Source organism: Halichoerus grypus, chromosome 10 (genome assembly GCF_964656455.1).
Source record: "Halichoerus grypus chromosome 10, mHalGry1.hap1.1, whole genome shotgun sequence".
Taxonomy (NCBI): Eukaryota; Metazoa; Chordata; class Mammalia; order Carnivora; family Phocidae; genus Halichoerus; species Halichoerus grypus.
In genome coordinates this window covers 127,689,846-127,713,658 of record NC_135721.1, presented here as the reverse complement: position 1 = coordinate 127,713,658, position 23,813 = coordinate 127,689,846, and the positions used below count along the sequence as shown (strand labels likewise).

At 44.8% G+C, this 23,813-nt stretch overlaps 1 protein-coding gene across 1 annotated transcript; it reads right to left on the bottom strand.

Annotated features, from left to right (window-relative positions):
• Positions 1-3,742: 3,742 nt before the first annotated feature.
• RNF114 (ring finger protein 114) lies at positions 3,743-23,005 on the bottom strand. The gene is made up of 6 exons (XM_036064649.2): positions 22,820-23,005; positions 18,583-18,733; positions 16,531-16,637; positions 16,053-16,167; positions 6,810-6,917; positions 3,743-5,581 (listed from the first exon to the last, which is right to left on the bottom strand). The coding sequence occupies exons 1-6, from the start codon at positions 22,957-22,959 to the stop codon at positions 5,516-5,518; spliced, it is 687 nt and encodes a 228-aa protein (XP_035920542.1). The 5' UTR covers positions 22,960-23,005; the 3' UTR covers positions 3,743-5,515.
• Between the last annotated feature and the right edge of the window lie 808 nt (positions 23,006-23,813).

Here is a 23,813-nt window from a genome sequence, read left to right as displayed (position 1 = left end):
TGTATTTGACCCAAATATTGAGCAATGGGGTCACAGAGGTAAGTAAGACAAGAATCCTGACCTCAGGGAATTTACGGCATAGTAGGGGTATTTATACAAGAGTTTAATAAATACCCTGATTAGTACCAGGAACATCAGACATGAAATTCTGATCTAGACATCCAAACTGCAACTGGGAGGCAAAAACAGTGGGGGAAGTGGCGGGGGGGCGGGGATACAGCAGCACCGAATATTCCAGAGGGATGGTGGGAGACACTACACACCTGAGGTGCAAAAAGGCTCGTATGATCAGAGCACAGTGAGTGCCAGTGTCAGGAGCTGAAGCTGGAGAGGCAGGTAGGGGCAGAGCACAGGGGGCCTGGAGGGCCATGTCCAGGTGTTGGGACTTTATCCGAGGATATCTGGAGCCTTTGAAGGGTTTTAAAGGATATGCTCCTTCTGGCTGTTTGGTGGAAGATACACTGAATGTTGGCTAGAGAACACTGGAGGCCAGAAGGAAAGTTGTGGTGATAATTCAGGTGAGATTATGGTGGGTTTGAGATGCTGGTGGCAGTAGGCTAGTGAGAAAATACAAGTGCATTATATGGGAGCTAAAATCAGCACAATTTTGTAATATGGGGTGTTAGGGAGGACAAAGGAGTTAAAGATGATACTCGGGCTAACTCTTGAGCCACTGGAGGGATGCTGGCCTCACCTCCCCTAAAGTGGTGGGAGAAGGACCTAGCACGGGGTGTGGTAGTAAGAGGGCAGATGATGAGTTAGTTTGGGCCATGCAGAACTGAAGATGCCCTTCAGTCATGCAATGGATAGCTCTATGAGGAAGCTGGCTCTGTGGGCCTGGAGCTCCAGAGAGCCGTCTGCTCTAGAACTATGGGTCTGTGCCCATCAGCACGCAGACAGTAAGGAAAGCCAAGGGAAGAGTGGTGAGTGGGGGAGGGAGTCTACCCGGCGACAGGGTGTGGGGTGAGATGGAGTCTAAGGCAGAGTCTGAAGAACTCCAACAGCTAAGGGAAGGGAACCAGGAGATGGCAACTGCCAAGGAAAAGGAACGTGGCAAAGAAATAGGAAGAGAAACCAGATGGTGTCCCAGCAGAAAAGCCAGCAGAAGCAACTGTTTCTAAAAGGAGGGGTGGGTCAAGAGCACTAAACAGGTTGAAGGTGGAAATGGAGGACTAACGTGTCTGCTAGAGTTAGTAACAGGCCTTGTCTTTGGTGAGGGGCAGGGTACAAAGCGTATGTGGGAGCAGTTCAGGGGTAAAGTTGGGAAGTAAGAGAAACTGAAGCAGTGGGCGAGGACAACCAGTTCAGGATGTCTAGGTATGAACAAGAACTATGGGCCAGTAGTGGATGGTGGAGGAAACCCAATCATGTTCAAATGCTGTTTGGGAGAAGAGCCAGTAGGAGGGGACACTCAAGTCACAGGAGAGCAAAGTACCAGGTGGAAAAAAAGGAGAAAAGGTCTAGATGATACTGTAAGCCCATGGACTTCTGGCTTCCGGTTCTCTTATAAAGAATATTTACCATTTATTAAATGGCTACCATTTATTAATCTCTTACCACGAACACTTAATCAGTTTGTAATTATACACTGAATTGATGTGTGAATCCCCAGTGCCTAGCACAGTGCTGACACACTTAGTAGGTGCTCAGGAAATACCATATATGTCTGAGTATGAGGAAATCATCCTTCTCCAATAAGGAAATTTTAAGAAGTGTTTTTGGCCAAAATGAACGTTAGAGCTTTCACCACTGCAAATGAAACACTCAGATGCCTCATTTTTCCTTACTTGATGTATCTAAATCAGACGTAGAGATATTTTGTCTACTCATACATTTTAAGGACTGTTGGTCCACATTTTAAGGACTCAGTTGGCACCAAAATAACAAACATAAGAGTAATCTTTTAGTTATTTAAAGCATGCCAGGCACATCCTGGAGTTGAGAGCTGGCACTTTCTCTATGTGCAACGAGGGAATGTGGAAGTCTTATCCCAAGTTCAAAGCACCCATTCCATCCCTGATTCCCCCACCACTGCCGCTCGTGGAGTTTTCCCTCCAATTCGGAAAGGCACCTCTGCCCACCAAATCGTGCAGGCCCCAAACCCTGGTGTCGTTCTCGACCCCTCACTTGCTTTCACACTTCTGTTTTAGAAAACACCTTCAGACAACCTCGCCACTACTTCGCCGTTCTCCCCTGGACTCCTGCGGCCGCCAACTCCCTGGTCTCTGCTTCCACCTTCCCCACTGTGGTCCCTTCTTCCACATGCAGCCAGAAGATTGCTCTTTAAACCCAGGCCAGGTCTTGTCACTCAGTACCTCCAACGCTCCCATCTCAGCTACAGAAAAGCCCCAGGTCTGCCCTCCACAGCCTCCGGGCTGGCACGCTGCCTCTGGCACGGCCTCATGACAGCCCCCTCACTGCAGTGGCCGAGTGTCACACACAGGCTCCCACCTCAGGGCCTCTGAACTGGTTCCCTCCAGGAATGCTCTTCCCCCACCTGGTCAACAGGTTTGTCCCTTATCTCATTCAGGCCTCAGATCAAACGTCCCTTTCCTGACCTGTTTTGGATGACAAGGAATTTCAAAGGACAGCCACCATTGTAATGTTAGACCTGGAGGAAAGGGAGGCACAAATGGTGACTTCCTGATGTGCAACCAGAGTTCAGGACTTAACTGGAACTTAGCCAAAGGTGGAGGTATGAAGGCGGGGGTAGGAGGACTCTTGGATCACTGGCTTGAGTAGTCACTGGTACCGTCCACAGTAAGAGGGAATGACACAGAAGAGGGAGAGGCATGGAGGGAGGAAACGAGATGCTGAGTTCGGTTTGGGCCATAGTAAATCTAAGATTCCTATGGGATTGGGATTGGAATAGCTACGCCCAGGAGGTAAGTCTAGTAGCTGAGTGCCACAGTGAGTATACACGATGTAGCAGGCGCCACGCCAGGCTTGTGCTGCTTCTTGAATCCCTTATATCCTTAAAAGGCAGCTATTCCTGGAAATGTACAACTAGATAAAAGCAATACTTCTATGTTTGTTTTAAATATAATTAAAAATTAGTAGACATTTGAGTATTTGATTTGCAATGATAAAAGTTCTGTCCAATTTGGCCAAAAAATGAATGACTTCCTTCTATTCAGGCATACGGGCTATTCACCAAGCACCTTTTATGTGCCAGCACGGTGCCAGGCACATATTCACCAACTATATAATTATAAACTGATTAAGTAAAGGATTAATAAATGGTAGCTATTTAATAAATAGTAAACACCTCCTCCTTTATAAAGACACTAGAAGCCAGAAAATCATTCCCATTTCATTGTAGAGAATCAGGTTCAGAAAGGGAAAGTATTTGCCCAAAGTCCCACAGCCAGTGGCAGAATGCAGAGCTTACGCATGCCATGACCCCGGATCTTAATGCACGAAACTTTACTACAACACCTCGGAGCTGCTGCTAAGTCATCAGAATGGAGCCGAAGCCACGTTTCCCTTGATTCAAAGAGCATGGTCATTTCTCACCTCACCAGAGCTCCGAGCTGTGAGAAGGGAGGGTTGTGTTCATTTTCCAGAGAGGACAAGCTTGGTTAGGCCCAGTTGGTGAAGTGTCAGAGCTAAGATCAGAGCCAGATGGGACTCGTGACAGACAAGCCCTTCCCCTTAGAAAGAGCAGCAATCTTCTGGAGCCGCCGCAGGCCTAGACTTCAGCAAAAGGTGGTTAATGAAAACAGGCATTACAGCTTGCCAATCGGATAAATTATGAAATTTATTTATATTTCACCATTTAAAAGCCAGAACATAACAAATTTCACTTTCTGGAAAGTCATCTTATTAGAAATACATGAAGTGCACTTAATACAAGGAAATCGGTTTCTTGGTACCACCAGTGAAATGGACACACTCTCATCCATTCCCTCAAATGAAGGCTTTGTCAAATTTCCCTCCAAACTTAGACCTCTCAATTCAGGGAGGTCAGAGTGAACTTCTTCCAGAAATTACAGTGAAGACATGGACCTTAACATTTGGGCCCTCCCAAGCAATAGCACATCAGAAAAAATTACTTTGCCCCCAAAGGGCGCTGTCTTTGCTGGTTACTAGGCATCTGCAGCCCCGACTGGCGGAGGGAGAGGCTCCCAACAGCACTACACACAGGCCCAAAGCGCGCTGTCACTTGCAACCTCAGCCACTGACCAGAGAAACTTTCCACGCTCAGTGCAGAGAGGTCTGACACGAAAAAGTGAACCTAAAGTCACATGCCTTTTGGTCAATCAGAGGTTCTGCTCCTACATATTAGACCGACAGCTCTTAGCCTTGTATTTATTAACATTCGTGAAACATGGTGAACTTCAAGTTTCTTGAGCTATTAACAAAGCAAGCTTCCAGTAGACAGTTTCCATCAACAAATGCTCACAGGAGACATGTTTGCCTTCTGAACAGTGTGTCTTGTCAAAAAAAGATAGGCTGTGATACTAGATTTCCTATAACCTCTGCTTTAGAAGGCAGGTTTTCACATACTGATTTACATGTGGAAACCATTTGTGATAGAAAAGCAATACTCAGTTTAATCTAAGTTACCAAATAAAAGATAAATTAACTATAGTATCCACTGGAGCCCCTAAACCTCTTCCTTATTCATTTGAGGACTCCTTCTCGTGCTTCAAGGACAAGAATGCAGGCTCCAAATAGAGAGGTAAACATGACTCAGTCATTTGAAAATACGGCATTAGTTTGAAAATCAGAACCAAAAAGTTATGGCCCATACACTGCTCTTAGCTGATCCTCCTCCCCACTTATGGATAAACGGAGTTTAACTTTCCTAACCTAGAAACACTTATTCTCACTAAAAATATATGGTTACACCTTATCCTAAAAAGGCACCATGCAGGCATTTAAGACTGAACCAGTTAATTCTAAGGGTGTGCAGGAGTGGTAGGAAAATATCACTAATCAAAACTTCCAGCATCAGATCATGCTAAACCCAGAACATTCACCCCAACAGGCCTTTTGAAATGTTTCCCAGGAGGTAAACTCCAGCTTTTGGCAGCTGCTGCTAAGGGCCAACGAACAAGAACTTCCAGAGCACAGAAGGAGCTCCGTCACCAGTCGGATACACACACCTCAGGGACAAGGAGAGAAGATGCTGGTCTCATTTGTGCTATTCATGACCCAAAAAAGGTCCTGGCTGGCTCAGAGGACCTGAGAAACGAACACTAGATGGGAGGAACAAGTGTGAAACAAGGATAGGTGGAGAAGCTGGGTTCTCTTCCAGAAGAGGAAGCAAAAGATCCAGGAAGTAGCTGAGGAGCAATCAAAGACCAGACATGTGACAGAATGAACAGTAGGGAAGACCCCAAAGGAAAGGACGGCTCTGACCTGGAGACCTCTTTCTCTGTCAGAAGGTACCCTATCTTAACACCACAGCTCACTTCCAGGTCTGTTGTACATTTAAGGTGTATGAGTCACGTTTCACGCCTAACACACAATGGAAGCTCTGGAACAGGAGATGGACAGCAGAGACTGCTCACTGATCGATGATGGAGCGCTGCAACACCTGATTCATCATGTCCTCTTCATCAACATCGTAATCCTATGGGCGAAACACAGACACTCGGCCTCAGCACCGGTTAAAGCCACAAAGACTCACGTTCAGTAGAAGTGGGACAGCCCAGGGATGATGGGCTCTGGAGGCGACTGCCCCAGGACCGATCCCGGCTCCAGGGTGCGACGCCAGCCACGTAACTGGGGGCAAACTGCTGGATCTCTCTGTGCCTCTGCTGCCTCATCCTGACAATGAAAATACTGATGGCTCCCTCAGACAGGGACTAGGAGGACCAGAGGGCACCTGCATGGAGAGGGGCACAGACCAAGTGCTCAAACGGGAGTACACTGGAGTCAAACTTGCCTTTTTAATTCAATGAGGCCAAATTATCTACTTGGGTAGAACTTGGGAATCATATTCCTCTTCACAGCACTAACAAAAAGGACAGTTATTTTGAAGTCTGAACCTCAGACACTCTCTTAGACTGAGAATAAATATTCTTATGACAACTTAGGAAAGAGTCATGCCTTCCTTCCCAGGTCCTGAAATATAGCCGTTAAGACTGAATACTACTCTAAAATCCTCACGACATATATCTATAAACAAACAAACAGTTTACTTCGAGCAGTTGGCCAAATTTATCTATTACTATTATGCCAAAACAACAGTGGGTCCCTTCAAAAAGGATACCAACCGGATGAACACCTTTGGCAAGTGGATGTGCTTTGTTTGACCTGAAGTCCTTTAAAAAAATATGTGATACTTCCCATGACATTCTGCCTTTCCAGCTTCCTGGGGTTGGGGTAGGTGAAGAGACAGGCAATACTACCCCTGTATCTCCGCACGCTAACGATCAGCTGGAGCTGATGGCAGCATAACACAGGTCGGATACTGTCCAATTTGCAAATCCTCATGAGGACCACTGCCATTACTTGCCTGGTCCCCATGAGCATCTGAGCTTTGGGATCCTAAGCCAGGTTCTATAACAGGTAAAAACTACACATACCAAAAGAAAGTGGGAAAATTTTTTGGGAAAAAACTCAGGAAGCAAGCTTTCACTATGTTTCACTGCAGATGACTGGCCAGTTCACCTTCTTAAATACCACACAACAAAGGCTCTGGCCACTCACCAGGTTCACAAGTATGGACCACACAGCTGCTGGTCCAGGGAGCCCATCACATCAGTGACAAAACTCAACAATGGGACCCACAGTTCTCCAGGTAAGAGAAGGGAGTTCCCCCAGGGGAAGGATCAGGGCCCGGGCTCCAGACTCACCACAAAAGTGTCGTAAGAAAACTGGTGCCGGCGCTGGATGTGCTCTATGAAGTTGGCGCTGCGGTAGTTGGGGTCTCCCCAGGGCATTGAGGCACATATCGGGCAAACCTTTCAACAAAGAAGCACAGTCTTAGGCACCTGACATTAAAGCTGACATTAGCCCTCTGTGGCCTCTATCTGGCCTCCTTTCCTCCAGGGCAGCTTTCCTGACACACTGGTTTAGGGCCTGGCCACTCCTTCATATGTACATTTGTATCCCAGAAAGCACTGTCAGCCTCCTCAGGTCAAATGAGAGATGAGAGTGCATAAAGGCTTCGGCCACTATACCACCCTTTTCTGAACCTTTACTGTGACCAGGATGTGTGTCAGCTCAGTAGGGGCCTAGACTCTGGCTGTCTGACCCAGCACACAAAATGATCCAAAAGCACAAAGAAAACCAAGGAAATGACAGATGAACCATATCCCGAGGAAGTAAAACACAGCCTTCTGTGCTATTTTTACAAAGTCAATGCTCAGATGAGAGGGCTGAGGCTGGAAAGCCCTCAAGTAAGAAGTCGATTTGGGCCTTGAAGACTGGGAGGTATTTGGAAGGACAAAGAGAACATGAAAGGGTGCTCCAGAAGACAGGAAGTGGCACCGAGGAGAGGCCAGGGGGCAGCAGTATAGGCCTACAACGAGGCAATCAGTCTGGCTAGAATGGAAAATTCATAGACGGACAGAGAGGAGCTGGGCCAGGGGGAACAGTAGGCCTAAGCAGTCAGCTTGGAAATGGAACCCACCATTTACAAGGAAGACAGGGCGACAAAAGGCGTTGGCAAGAGATTAGTCTGAAATGGTAGAAGACTCCTTGGTAGAAGGAGCTGGGCTGGCAGCTGTAGCTGTGGGGCTGGAAGGTGGGTCGGGTTCAGAGACTGAGAGGTGGTGGCTTCCAATGGGAAGGGCTGAAACATTAACAGTTAAAGACTCTGTAGATGGAGAGGGGACAGAACAGAGGGTCAACAGCTGAAGGAAGAGAGGCTTCAACAGAGACAAAACAACCAGAGGGATTTCAGGAAGCCAAAAGAGGAAAAAAAGAGAAAATTAGGTTGTAGTACCAAAACCACAGAGTACTATAGCACTATCAGTTTTATGAGTGCACTTAACCTTTAACCAAATTAACCCAGATCTAAGACTTTATCTTATAAACATAAATAAACACAGGCAAAGATGTGTTAAAAATTTATGGCTACATTTATGAAAAACCCACAGCGAATATCATTCTCAATGGGGAAAAACTGAGAGCTTTCCCACTAAGGTCAGAACACGGCAGGGATGTCCACTATCACCACTGCTATTCAACATAGTACTAGAAGTCCTAGCCTCAGCAATCAGACAACAAAAAGAAAGAAAAGGCATCTGAATCGGCAAAGAAGAAGTCAAACTCTCAACTCTTTGCAGATAATATAATACTTTATGTTGAAAACCCAAAAGACTCCACCCCAAAACTGCTAGAACTCATACAGGAATTCAGTAAAGTGGCAGGATATGAAACCAATCCACAGAAATCAGTGGCATTTCTATACATGAACAAGACAGAAGAAAGAGAAATTAGGGAGTCGATCCCATTTACAATTGCACCCAAAACCGTAAGATACCTAGGAATAAATTTAACCAAAGAGGCAAAGAATCTGTACTCAGAAAACTATAGAATACTCATGAAAGAAATTGAGGAAGACACAAAGAAATGGAAAAGCATTCCAGAAGCTCACGGACTGGAAGAACAAATATTGTGAAAATGTCTACGCTACCTAGCGCAATCTACACATTTAATGCAATCCCTATCAAAATACCATCCACTTTTTTCAAAGAAATGGAACAAATAATCCTAAAATTTGTATGGAACCAGAAAAGACCCCGAATAGCCAGAGGAATGTTGAAAAAGAAAAGCAAAGCTGGCGGCATCACAATTCCAGACTTCCAGCTCTATTACAAAGCTGTCATCATCAAGACAGTATGGTACTGGCACAAAAACAGACACACGGATCAACGTAACAGAATAGAGAGCCCAGAAATGGACCCTCAACTATATGGTCAACTAATCTTCGAAAAAGCAGGAAAGAATGTCCAATGGAAAAAAGACAGTCTCTTCAACAAATGGTGTTGGGAAAATTGGATAGCCACATGCAGAATGAAACTATACCATTTTCTTACACCACACACAAAAATAGACTCAAAATGGTTGAAAGACCTCAATGTGAGACAGGAATCCATCAAAATCCTTGAGGAGAACACAGGCGGCAACCTCTTCCACCTCAGCCGCAGCAACTTCTTCCTAGGAACATCGCCAAAGGCAAGGGAAGCAAGGGCAAAACTGAACTACTGGGACTTCATCAAGATAAAAAGCTTTTGCACAGCAAAGGAAACAGTCAACAAAACCAAAAAACAACTGACAGAATGGGAGAAGATATTTGCAAATGACATATCAGATAAAGGGCTAGTATCCAAAATCTATAAAGAACTTATCAAACTCAACACCCAAAGAACAACTAATCCAATCAAGAAATGGGCAGAAGACATGAACAGACATTTCTGCAAAGACATCCAAACGTCCAACAGACACATGAAAAAGTGCTCAACATCACTCAGCATCAGGGAAATCCAAATTAAAACCTCAACAAGATGCCACCTCACACCAGTCAGAATGGCTAAAATTAACAAGTCAGTAAACGACAGATGTTGGCGGGCATGCAGAGAAAGGGGAACCCTCCCCTACACTGTTGGTGGGAATGCAAGCTGGTGCAGCCACTTTGGAAAACAGTATGGAGCTTCCTCAAAAAGTTGAAAATAGAGCTGCCCTACGACCCAGCAATTGCACTACTGGGTATTTACCCCAAAGATAAAAATGTAGCAATCTGAAGGGGCACCTGCACCCCAATGTTTATAGCAGCAATGTCCACAATAGCCAAACTATGGAAAGCACCAAGATGTCCATCAACAGATGTATGGATAAAGAAGATGTGGTATATATCTACAATGGAATATTATGCAGCCATCAAAAAAATGAAATCTTGCCATTTGCAATGACATGGATGGAACTAGAGAGTATTATGCAGCGAAATAAGTCAATCAGAGAAAGACAAGTATCGTATGATCTCACTGATAGGAGGAATTTGAGAAACAAGACAGAGGATCATAGGGGAAGGGAGGAAAAATGAAACAAGATGAAACCAGAGAGGGAGACAAACTCTTAATCTCAGGAAACAAACTGAGGGCTGCTGGAGTGGTGGGGAGTGGGAGGGATGCGGAGGCTGGGTGATGGACACTGGGGAGGGTATGTGCTATGGTGAGCGCTGTGAATTGTGTTAAGACTGATGAATCACAGACCTGTACCTCTGAAACAAATACCACATTATATGTTTGAAAAAAAAAAAAAAAAAAGAAGATAGTAGGAAGGGAAAAATGAAGGGGGGGAAATCGGAGGGGGAGATGAACCATGAGAGACTATGGACTCTGAGAAACAAACTGAGGGTTTTAGAGTGGAGAGGAGTGGAGGGATGGGTTAGCCCGGTGATGGGCATTAAGGAGGGCATGTATTGCATGGAGCACTAGGTGTTATACGCCAACAAAACACTACACAACAAAACACTACTGGAACACTACAAAAAAAAAAAAAAAATTATGGCTGCATTTTAAAACTTAGCATGCAACATAATTTCCAACCTACAGAAAAGTAGATAATGCTTTGGTGACCCATCCCTTATCCCCAACACCTAGATTTTAGTTTGGCACACTCATTTTGGCAAAAAAATGAGGCATTTTAAAGTAAGACACAATATCTCACCCGTAACTATTTCAGTACAGTCCTCAAAATAGGTACTTCCCTTTACATATCCAATACTACTGTCCCACCTATCAATAATAATTCTTTAGTAGCATTTAATATCCAGTCCTTACTCTAATTTCCTGATATGGTCTGAGACCAACCTTGATGTTCATCAATAAGGGACCAATTAAACTTTGCCACAGACAACTAATGGGAAACTGTGACGCTCATTAAAAAAGCAGATATACATGTCGGATATGGGGCAGATGCCAAAAACACTGATTCAGTGTGTAGAATGTGCTGTCATTTGCATAAAAAGGGGGACATAAAAGAATCTCCTAAGGACATCTGAAAACTACAGACGTCTTTGGATTACATGACTGTGTACTTGTCCACACACAGCTGAGCTCTACTGACATGCCAGTGAGCACAACAGAGAACCGCTCCCGATGTTCTGAAGCGAGAACTGGTTTAGAAGCCGGGACACCAGGTCCAGTACTGGCTCCGCCGCGAATCGGCTCTACAACACAGTCAGTCCGCTGAGCTCGGATGGCACACAAACTCCTTCACTTACTCCCTTCTAAAACCTGCAGGGCAGGACGGCGGTAGGAAATGAATTCCAGTCTCTACATTTTACTTAACATCCATTATTCTTCTCATAATTACCAAAATAGTTAAGCTTATCTGGCAAACTTTAAAATGGAAAATGCATAGTGGGGGCAGGTGGGTGGTGGTTGTGCATCTCTGCACACTTGCCTTTTCAATGAATGATCAGTTATTAAGAATCACCCCGAAAACATCTTGAAGAAAGAGCTGAAACCTTGGCTTTGGGTGTTTTTTACAAAACATAACTCTTATTTGCCAACTGTGGCCAAAGAATGCATACTGTGAAGCTACTCCGGAATCACAGAAAAATAGCAGATTCAATGCCCATTTCAGGTTGGCATCTGCCTACAGAAAATTTCAAGAGTCATCTATGTAATGAAGATATAAATGTTAGAATGACAAATATTAATATCAAATGGTGAGGCTGTTTATTTTTGAGAATAATCAATTCTGTGAGTGATCTCATGAGGCTGGCAAGCCACCATGGTGTGGTTTACTTTTACATCGGGTTTACTTCTATTAAACAAAAATGGCAAATGGCAACATAATGCATTTAACATATCCAAACATAGAATAAAATGCAAAAATATAAAGAAATACTGGGAAACTAATGGTATAGAAGGGAACCGGAAAACTAGGGGAAGGGGTCAGAGACACACTTTTTACAATGTGAACTGACTAAATATGAAGAAAACGTATTTAAAAATTGCAAAGACAGGGCGCTTGGGTGGCTCAGTCAGTTAGGTGTCTGCCTTCGGCTCAGGTCATGATCCCAGGGTCCTGAGATCGAGCCCCGCATCAGGCTCCCTGCTCAGCAGAAAGCCTGCTTCTCCTTCTCCCTCTGTTGCTCCCACTGCTTGTACATGCACTCTGTCAAATAAATAAATAAAATCTTTTAAAAAAATTGCAAAGAGGTGACAGAAAGCAAGGACTCGAGAAGTCAGCTGGGACCATGGAGAATATGACATCAGCAGGGGTGGAAGCTGAATCTGGAGAGGATAAAGAAAAGGGTTCAAAGAGACAGCATCAGCTAGAAAATGACAAGCTTGAGGGAAAAGATCAACCAAACACTATCTAGAGAGAGCACAGATCAAATATTCCTCCTACCACTGAGCCAGGGAAGATGGGCACGTCTGAAGGAAAACAAGGGAGGCGTGGATAGAGAAACAAATTTGAGGTAAGACAAGACAAGACACAGGACAGGGTAAGCCACAGGAGCAGAGATAAGTCTTACTTTGGGCTGGGCCCTATGCTCAGTCCTCTGCATGGGTCTGAGGACACAGGAGCCTTTTCCTCAACACAAAATGGAATGATAAGGACAAGAAACAAGGGCTGCAAATTCAAGTGCTCACAGGGACCAGATTAGTAAGGCACATGAGCAAAGGAGGACAGGTGTTAAGCCCATTCCATCTAGAGGAGCAGCAACTACTCTAGGCCAGTTGGCTTTAATTTTTATTTATTTGTAAGATTTTTATTTATTTATTAACACAGAGAAAGAGAGAGCACAAGTAGGCAGAGCAGCAGGCAGAGGGAGAGGGAGAACCAGGCTCTCCGCTGAGCAGGGAGCCCGATGCAGGGCTCGATCTCAGGGTCCTGGGATCATGACGTGAGCTGAAGGTAGATGCTTAACCAACTGAGCCACCCAGGTGCCCCATTAATTTTTTATTTTATTTTTTTTTTAAGATTTTATTTGACAGAGAGACACAGCGAGAGAGGGAACACAAGCAGGGGGTGTGGGAGAGGGAGAAGCAGGCTTCCCACCGAGCAGGGAGCCGGATGTGGGACTCGATCCCAGGACCCTGGGACCATGACCTGAGCCGAAGGCAAACGCTTAACGACTGAGCCACCCAGGCTCCCCATAGGCCAGATGGCTCTTGCCAGAACTTCCAGTTTCTCAAATGTAGAATATCAAGACTGAGAAATCTTATGGTTTTTAACAGTTAAAAGGGAAGTTAATATGTGTATAGGCCAGGGGTGCCTGGGTGGCTCAGTTGTTGGGTGTCTGCCTTCGGCTCGGGTCATGATCCCGGGGTCCTGGGATCGAGTCCCACATCAGGCTCCTTGCTTGGCGGGGAGCCTGCTTCTCCCTCTGCCGCTCCCTGCCATTCTGCCTACTTGTGATTCCTCTCTCTCTCTGTGGCAAATGAATAAATAAAATCTTTAAAAAAAAAAAAAAGTGTGTATAGGCCAGACATATCCCATAGACTGCCAGTCTGCAATCTCAGAGGTAAATCAGAGAGTTCCTGAGACAGAAGGAGGAAGAGAGAAGAAAGGAATTCATATCTGATATTCTGAACTCAGTTAAAAGCAGGATTCAGTGTTACCTGGAAAGGATGAGGACGGTTCATGCCAGGAACTTAATGTATACAGAGTCCCCAGAACAGCCACCAGAGAGTGCCTAGCAGCAATAGGACCTGGCTGAAAATGACTTACAATGAGCCAAGCTAGCCAAGTTCCCTAGTGAAGGGAGTTGGGAAAAGCAGACAAGAGGGAATTTATCTGTCAAATCTGTCACAGCACAACAGTAAGAGCTCGGGGAGCCCAGGGTAAAAAGTGGCTGTATTGACAGGAATGTGGACTTGCTAAGGAATTCAATAAAGTCAAGAGAAGATCTAAGGTATTCTCAAACAGGCCAGCTGTATCTTAAAATTTGCAAAAAAAAAAAAAGAATGCCACTAGGCCTAATCCTATTCACAAAAGCTCATTCAAATACTAAAGTCCATGCACCACCTTCTAAGGCAAGGGAGCTGAAGTGTGCCCAGAAAACTAGGTATACAGTTCAAGAGAGCAGTATGAGATGGGAAAATTGAAACAAAACTATGGAGGAGGTTCTATCAAGACCTAGCCTGTCAATGACATTAAGAGGGAAGGGGGCACCTGGCTGGCTCAGTCAGTGGAGTGCGTGACTTTTTTTTTTTTTTTTTAAGATTTTATTTATTTGACAGAGAGAGACACAGTGAGAGAGGGAATACAAGCAGGGGGATTGGGAGAGGGAGAAGCAGACTCCCCGCTGAGCAGGGAGCCCGATGCGGGGCGCGATCCCAGGACCCTGGGATCATGACCTGAGCCGAAGGCAGACGCTTAACGACTGAGCCACCCAGGCACCCTGTGGAGTGCATGACTCTTGATCTCGGGGTTAGGAGTTCAAGCCCCACATTGGGCATACAGTTTATTTGGCGGGGGGGGGGGGGGGGGGGGGGGGGGGGCGGGAAAAAGGAAAGGGTGATACTGCTGACATGGACCATATCCAAACATTAAACAAAACTACGTGCCACTCTGTGATACTTAAATGTCAAGACTGATAAGCACTTTCCTAATAATTTCATATACATTCTCTTTCTCCACAACTATAAACTACTCTCAAAAGGAAAATGGTAGCTCTACAGTGAACAAACCTCGTGGACATCAAGGGATCCAAGTTAACATTACCAACAATGGTGCCAACAGACATCACATGACCCCAGATGTGGCACCGAGAGGACACATTGCTTATGGAATGATGAAGAATCAGACAAATGCAAATTGAAGGACATCTTACGAAACAACTGGCCTGTCCTCTTTAAAAATGTCAAGGTAGGGGCGCCTGGGTGGCTCAGTCGTTGGGCGTCTGCCTTCGGCTCAGGTCATGATCCCAGGGTGCTGGGATTGAGCCCCACATCGGGCTCCCTGCTCGGCGGGAAGCCTGCTTCTCCCTCTCCCACTCCCCCTGCTTGTGTTCCCTCTCTCACTGTGCCTCTCTCTGTCAAATAAATAAATAAAATCTTTACAAAAAAATAAAAAAATAAAAATAAAAATAAAAATGTCAAGGTAATGTAAAGCAAAGCAAAGCCGCGCACTACAGCCATGACAACTACATGTAACACAAAGATCCAGGATTTGGGGGCAGAAGGATATTGCTATGAAGGATATTACAATTATTAAAATTCCAAGGTGGGCGCCTGGGTGGCTCAGTTGGTTGAGCGACTGCCTTCGGCTCAGGTCATGATCCTGGAGTCCCTGGATCGAGTCCCGCATCGGGCTCCCTGCTCAGCAAGGAGCCTGCTTCTCCCTCTGACCCTCCCCCCTCTCATGTGCTCTCTCTCTCCCATTCTCTCTGTCTCAAATAAATAAATAAAATCTTTAAAAAATAAAAAAATAAAAATAAATAAATAAAATTCCAAGGTATTCCACTTTTTTTTTTTTAAGTAATCTCTATGGCCAACTTGGGGCTTGAACTCACAACCCTGAGATCAGGAGTCACATGCTCTACCAACTGAGCCAGGCAGGCGCCCCTACAATTGTTAAAATTTAAACATGAATTCTCTATTAGATATTAAATTGTGTCAGTGTTACGTTTCCTGAGTGTGACAAACACAAAAAATGTGATTTTGTAAGAAAATATTCTTCTAGGGCGCCTGGGTGGCTCAGTTGGTTAAGCGACTGCCTTCGGCTCAGGTCATGATCCTGGAGTCCCTAGATCGAGTCCCGCATCGGGCTCCCTGCTTGGCAGGGAGTCTGCTTCGCCCTCTGACCCTATCCCCTCTCATGTGTTCTTTCTCTCTCATTCTCTCTCTCTCAAATAAATAAAATCTTTAAAAAAAAAAAAAAAAAAATATTCTTCTAAGGAGATACATGCTGAAGTGAGTAGAAGCAAAAAGTCCTATCATCTGGAACTTACTACTGATTAGCAAAAAATATGTACATATAGAGTATCGTTAAGCAAATATAGTAAAATGTTGTAAGACTGTGAATCTAGGTAAAGGGTACACAAGGAGCTCACTGTACTAATCCTGTTAATTTTTCTGTAAGTTTGACTTTTCATAAAAAGGAAAACAACAAAACCTAGTTCCTCTTACCACAGATTTGGTATCCGTGCTATGGAATAACTTGCAGTGTTCCACTAGTCCTTCTTGATCAAAGTTCTTCTCGGGACAGTAAGGGCAAGGAAAGGTGTAACGGTTTGGGACATTCCTGGAAGATGAAAGGCAGGAAAAAAAGAAGAAACCTCTCCGTGAGTACTTTTCCACACTTCAACCACTGTATCCTCCAAAAAAGGAGCAAAGTTCAATGTGTTAATACAGGGATTCTGACAATCACTTCAGAATGAGGTCAACTGTTGAAAATAACTTAACAGCAGAGCTATTACTTGAAGTGAGCAACAGAGTCCTCCACACTCTACCCCAAAAACAAAAACTGACATCAGGTGTAGCCAGATTAACAATTATACCTCCACTTTCCCAAACTCCTACAACTAAACCCTTGAACATGCAAAGTGTCCACTGTCTTCATAGCAAAAGATAACCTCTGCCCGAGGGAGTGTTTTGAGTCATTTACCTTGGCTGAAGGGAGGCATCCTTGGTGGTGGCCTTCACACCTTCCATGATGTAATTCTGGTACTTGGAACAGGTAGCCACGTGTGCCCGGATCTTGGATAGGAAGAACTTGGACAGGAAGAATTAGAGCCCATAAGTTAGTCAGGGCCAACATAGTCCCAAAGCAAGGTCAAGATGAAAACCAGATCTGTATCACCCTGGCAAACAATCTCACCAGACTCCTGGCTATGCTGACGGGGCTGAAAGCATGTTTGTTGCAGGGTTTTTGTTAATACCAAGGCTGATGTCTGACCTGACCAACCCAGGACGTCTGCTTCCACTCCAAGTAACTCTTCTAGAGGTTTGCTTTTATTCAAGTTATGCTCTCTGTTCACATACTTCAAACCAGGAAAGGTTTAAAAGTTTTCTACATGGCATTTAAACTAGTCTCCTCACAGCAAGCCAAGAACCACATTTCATTATGTGCAGCAGTAAAAAGTAATCATTTAAGTAAAAGAGATAAAGACCAGTAATTCTAGTTAAAGTACAGGATGCCAGATTGTGATAAATGATCTTTAAAAAACCAGAAATCTGAGTTCTATTTCTCCTATAAAATCTAGTCTTTGCAAGATGGAAAGAGAAAGAAAACCTAGAGGAGAGTGCTTCATCGCAGGTGTTCTAAAAGGAAAGGAAAAGTTTAAAGAATGAAGAGGAGAGGTAAAAGGAAGATAAACATTTTTGGAGGTATAGGACACCCGGAAATATAATACAATACAATCACTAATCTTTAAAAATGAAGAAAAATCAGAAGTATACAGGAAAAAAAAAAAAACATAAACCCATCATGCATGCATAAAGTAACGGGTAATTTCATTTCAATATCCTGAGTTTCGAAATTAAAGGAAACCACAATAAAAAAAAGAAAGCTTCGTTATTTGAGCTCCAGCTTACCATAATGCTCCTTTCTGTCTTACCTCCAGCTAAAGAACTTAACTTCAAGCCGCCAAAGAGCTCCCAATTAAAAGGGATGGGAAATAGCCCTATTCAGAATGATAACCACTTTGTACCCCTAGTGTTAAATCACTCTGAAAGGAAGGAGATAAGGTATATCCATTCTATGGCCATTGATACTAATGTGTTAAAGTAATGAAACTGACATGTTAGGCTGTGTAGTAAGTCATTAAGTGGAAAAATTTTTTCAAAATGAGAAAAAGCTCTAGAATTATAGTATGCTCCTATTTTATAGAATTCCTACATCTGTGTTTATAAAAACCTTACATCTGTGTTTGTCAAAGGGCAGAAAATGTTTTGCAGCCTTCTAAATTATATCACTTTTAAAGAGGTAATCTCTGGAGTGGGGAACAAGCCTACATTATTTTGTATGTTTGTACAGTCCAAAATTAACAAAGTCATGATTTCAAAACCTGTAAGGTTGTGTCTATCTCTTGGAAAATAAGACAACAGTATTTCTCCTTTATAATTATAATAGATGGTGAAATAAATACACTTGATTCTAACATATTATACAAAAGAGCATGGAGGCATTTCAAATGTTAGGTATTGCTCTTATAATCACATAATTTCATAATGACCTTTATGTCATGATTCCTCCCGATCAAGTACTAAAAAGCTCAAATACTTTTTATATCCATTATGATATAGATTATATAACATTTCCCCTCAAACTCATGGCAGCAGGTAACTTTTTTGAGATGCTGATCTCATTTTATATTAAAAAAATTAAGAAATAGCATCCTATCATTATATTCTAATGGAAATTATGCATAGTGCTTTGGAAAAGTGGCTCTTTTATAGGGAAAAAACCGGGGTAACTGACTTCTATGGTTTTCAAAGCTACAATATATAACACACTAAACCAACTCTTAAAAAAAAGCAAAACCAATACAGTCACTAAAATGAAACGGCACAGCCATTGCCACAGATAACTAGCATGCACACGTGCTGTTAGTCACCTAGTCATGCTCTAACTTGAGAAACAACGTGGCAACAGCTCTGCGTTTTACCCCCTCTCATCAGAGAAAGACATTGACTCTTCCATTTTACTTCCACATACATTTTTACGGCAGCCATGGCAAGAAGTCTCTGTGCTCTCAATCTGCCGCTCGAGCTCCGCGGCTCGGACGCCAGGTGCCAGAGCGCTGCGACACACCCCACAGACAGGCTTCTTCGGCTTCAGACATTCCTGCAGGCATGCAGAGCAAAAGCTAGAACAAGACATACAGAGAACCTGCGTCATGCATCGTGGAGACAAGACAACAAAAATGGATAAACTTTTAAAAAGACATCAATGAATAATGGATTATAAACATATTGCTCCCTATTCGTGATTCAAATACTGAGTCCTCCCAGGCCAGGGAGTGTCCTGCCAAGAACATGCTGGTCCACCAACAGAAACAAACACAAACTGTCATGACACACGGTGAAAGGTGTTGTGGCATAATCTGCAAACCTTAGCACCTGCCACTGAGGAATCCTGGTGGGGTTTCCTGAACCTCAGTTTCTCCTCTGTGAAATGGAGATGGTAGTAGCCACCTCTGAGATTACTGGGATGGAATACGTGTAGCAGACCCTCAGCAGACCACAAACAGGAGGTGCTATCCTTAGAGGTGAATATAAAGCTCTATGAGAAGACATACATAAGACCACCCAGCTGTGACCCAGTCTGGTAAGACTTCAGAGGCAGCATTCACGAAAGAGCCTTAAAAGAAAGAGCTCAGCTGGCAGAGGAATGTAAGAATATTCCAGGCACTTAGACTTAAAAATTCATGAGGCACCTAAGGAAATAAAAGTCTAACACCTTTCCTCATGAATGGTAGGAACCCAGATGTTTAAAGATATCAACAAGGCCAAATCTGAGTTTTAGAAAAATAGCTGAGGTTATCATGAACAGAGTTGTTGGTTTTCAAATTTTTTTTTTTTTAATGTGAGGGAAGACAGGAGCCTTGAAGTAGAAACCAAACAGATGGCTAAGGCAAGGAATTCTGAGGGCCTGAGGCCACAGAGAATTAACTCAGGAAATGATTCAGAGTGGAGTCAGTAGTACTTGGGAACTTATGAATTTGGAAAAGGAAAGTCAAAGAAGGCCAAGTTTCTATCCTGAAACCTATGTAGGGAGTGATGCTGAGATATGGTACATAGTGAGAAAGAACAATAAGGCATGAAAACAGCCTGGCTATATACCCAACCTGACAGGTTTAAGGCAAGATAACAAAACCTGCAAGGAAGAACTCAGGATATATAATCAAAGCTAACCTGTGACAAATTTTTACCATCTCTAAGGATTTTATTCCTCTTTGTCATAAAGCTAGATGTTAACTGCCACACAAAATAGACCAGGCTGAGAGAAAGTGAGGGGGCCTAGTGATTCACCACTGAGAGCATAGTGGAAAGCAAACAAAATCCCTATCTTCATGATGCTTTTATTTCAAAGTAAAGAAAAACACAAATGTTAATTTCTGATAGTGATTAAGTATAGGAAGGAAATAAAACAGGCAGAGATCAGCTGAGGTGGATCATACTGAGCTTCTTTAAGGAGGCAATATTTGAGCTAAGACCTAAAACTGTAAGGAGACAGCCACACAGACCTGGACACAAAGAGATGATATACCAAGTGCAAAGCGATTTCCCAAAAGCAGAAAGGGAGGCCTTTGGGACCATGATGGGTAGACCACTGGGAGAGGGTAAGTGATCAGGTTGGAGAGGTAGAGGGCCTGTGGGCATCATTTGTTTTAACTCTTCTCAAAGGTGGATCACAAGAGGAACCAAAGAGAGCAGAAGGTCCCAGAGAAACCAAGCCCCGCTGGTAGATAAAAGCAGCTTCAAGCCTTCAAGCACACACCAGGATACAGCTCACTGACCAAATGTTCACTAGCCACCTTGTGCCCAAGTCATGCCCAACATGCAAGCCTGCTTTTAAACACTCCCTGTATCTTGGGCTTGCTTTCAGTTTCCCTTTCCTATTTCACAGGCCTTGATCTAGTTCAGCCTTCTAAGTGCTCCATCCTTTTTGTTACACTGCTATGTAAAAAGTCCCTTCTCTTGGGCTTCCAGCCACCTGCCTTTCTCTAGCTATATTCCGCTAAATTGGAGGGACACAGTCATTCAGGGCTTAAAATAAAATTTTATAAAAACTCAATGCCCCACCCAGCCAAAGCTACAATGATGCTGGTTTCCAAGCATAAAAGCAAAAATCTGCCACTAACTAGGTTGAGCAAAAAAGCACTTGGCTGCAGCTAACGGGGACTTGTGCTGCCCTCACAGAGGTGCATCCATCTGTCTTCAATCAGCATTGAACTGATGAACACGTGGAACTAGTACGGTGAGTACAGAAAAGAGCCAAGGTTTGAAACCCAGTACTTGACCTCTGACCTAGGAAAGGTTCACCTGGCTCAAGGAAACCTCAACTTTTGCTGCTCTTCAGTTGGTAAATTGTGACTGGGTCAAGCCTCTTTATAAATATTAACTGTGAGTGAAATCCAATGAATTAACCCAAAATCAGGTAAAGTAGTAAGGAGGGCTGATCCAAGGAAAAGACAACTCAATGAGAACACTATCTAGCCTCCACCACCAATTTCTTAGGTCATCCATCCATTACCTGATCGCTCCCAAACACACCAGTTTGATCCCTATAATACCCTCCCACTGCACACTGAATTTTCACAATAGTTTGAACACTTGTTAGCCTAATTTATCATCAATTCATTGGATTGTAAACTTTGAGGGCAGAATCACCTTGTTTCTTACTGTGCCCCAAGAATCTGGCACATGGTGGCTACAAATATTTTAGTGGGTTGAATATAAGACTGCAAGATGGATGCTCAGACACTGTGCTGGGCACTGGGGATACAGAGAGGGGCAACACAGATGTGGTCACTGCCCTCATGATCCCTAAGTCTGGCTCTCTGAAAGGAAGAAGGAAGCGCCAGGAGTGAAGCAGGGAAGTAATTTAAGTAGGGATGGTGATAAGGGCGGTAAGTTAATTTGGGGTAGCTATCAGGGGAGGTGCAGATGGGGCAGGAAGAGTTCCAGGCTAAGTGAACTGCAAGCAGGAACAGCCCAAAGCTAGAAAGAACTTAAGAGTACCTGAAGAAGCAAAGAGCAGTCAGTGTGGCTGGGGAGCCCTTGCCAGGTGCCACATTATTCTCTGGGCTGGCAAAGAGACACCTGCAGTTCATCTGGGAAGAGTGAGACAATGGTGAGTCTGCCCTATGTGAGCCTCAGTCTCCTCCCCTGCAAAATAGCTGTCAACCCTCTTCCCCTGCAGTACTGCTATAGGAATAAGAGTACCTGTGAGGCCCAGCACGTGCCTGTCGTGTCTACTCTCCATAAAGGTGTCCTAAAACCAATGCCAAGATGATGCCCAAGAGAAGCACTGAGGGAGACCACTGAGGAAAAGCTAACCCCCAGCAGCAAGAAGTAGCCACATTTTCTACAGTTCTTTCAACTTAGGTGTTTGTGTGTCTAATGAAGCAAGGCTTAGATTCAAATCCCGCCAACCTCCACTTACATTGCACCTACCCCAGCCCAGGGTCTGTACTGGTCATTTTCACACCCATCTCCTTTAGTCGTCATAACCAGTGTATTAGCAACATGCAGGCCGTGGAGGCTTCATTTCAAAGAAAATGCAGCAAACCACGTACACAAGTAGGAACGCTAACAAGCGCTATCTGCAACTCCCAACCCCTTTCACAGTTAATGGCAGACTGGTGAGATCTTATTATCAAGACTTCCCTTTTGTTCTTTTAGTTAGTTCAGCGTTTTTCCAACTTCAGTGCACATTCGAATTACTTGGTAGAGCTGGGTACACGACGCCATACGTACCATACTTCAGGAGCAATGCAGACTATTCAAGGAAAACCGTGGCTATCCAGGGTCCAAGGGCCGATTTCATTTTTTTTAAGTAAACTCTACGCCCAACGTCGGGCTCAAACTGACGACCCCAGGATCAAGAGTCACATGCTCTACCGAATGAACCAGCCAGGCGCCCCACCAAGTGCCGACTTGAGACCCTTCCTAATCCGCAGCAGGGTGCGACTCCACTCTCCCGGGTGAGGAGCCTGACAGGCCGCCTGGAATACAGTAGGCGCTCAACAGACGGCGGGATACTTGGAAGTGAGTAGGGCGGAGAAGAGCGCCCCGCCGACTTCCACCGGCCTTCAGGAGCCCCGGAGGGCCCCGGGAAGACGGCCCTTTAGCCCGGTCCTCGCGCTTCCGCCCCAGACCCTCCCCGCCCGGGCCGCACCCCTCCCAGTCAGGTTTCCCCCCCGACCAGACCCCGGCTCGCCACTTACACGTGACCGCAGGGCACTTGAACCGGCTTCTCGTACACCTCTAAACACACGGGACACGTGAAGCGGCCCAACGGGTCGGCCTCCGCGGCGGGCCTAGCCAGCTGCGAACCACCCTCACGGTCCTGCTGTTGCGCCGCCATCTTGCTGCCGCGCAGAGCAGCGCAACGGCGGCCGAGAAGGAGGAGCCCGGGGGGCGGGGCCGAGGTAGCGGGCTAGCGCGCGCGCTCGGGGCGGGGCTTGAGGCCAGCCGGGGCGGGGCAAGGACGCGACCCTCGGCCGTGAGGGGCACTCAGGGCGTGGCTTGTGGAAAGGGCACGTGGACGGTGTGGGGCTTGTGGGTGGGCCACGCCTCCTGTCCGCCTGTCTTCTCCCCCCCCGCCCGCAACGGATGGGAGGGAGGGTGAGGCCGAGGGAAATCTGGAAAATGTGGAAGTCAGATCCAGACACCTACAGAACTGGAACAGGCTTTGTGTTTCAGCCACTGTTTCCTCAATTTAAATCATTACTATTACGTAATATTTCATCCCAAATAGAGTTGCCTTTTGTTTAAACTTACGCAAACAAATTTCATTAAAAAAAATTTCGTCTTAGGCAAACAAATTTTAAAGGGAGATCTATCACTCCCTGAGCTACGAACAGAAAATAATCACTTATTAGGAAAAAAAAAATCACTTATTTCTAAGAGCACTGTAAAAATACAGTGGAAACAAGACAGCGTTATTAATTCATGCCGGATACTCTTGACACTGAAAAGGGAGATTAGCCATTACTAGAGGTGTTGAAGACCAGCTATTGGCCACAAAGGAGCCAGCCTAGTGAAAGCAGAAGTGGGAGGCTGGTGTCCCTCTGTGAGTCACCATGCTTCAGTGCCGTGTTCACTTGCCTCCTGGCCATGGGTCCCAACTACCGCGCTGTAGAGATGGGGAAGCTGAGGCTTCCCGAGGTAGTCTAAACTTCAGTCTCACAAGAAGGCCCCCTGACCTGGAGCCCAAAT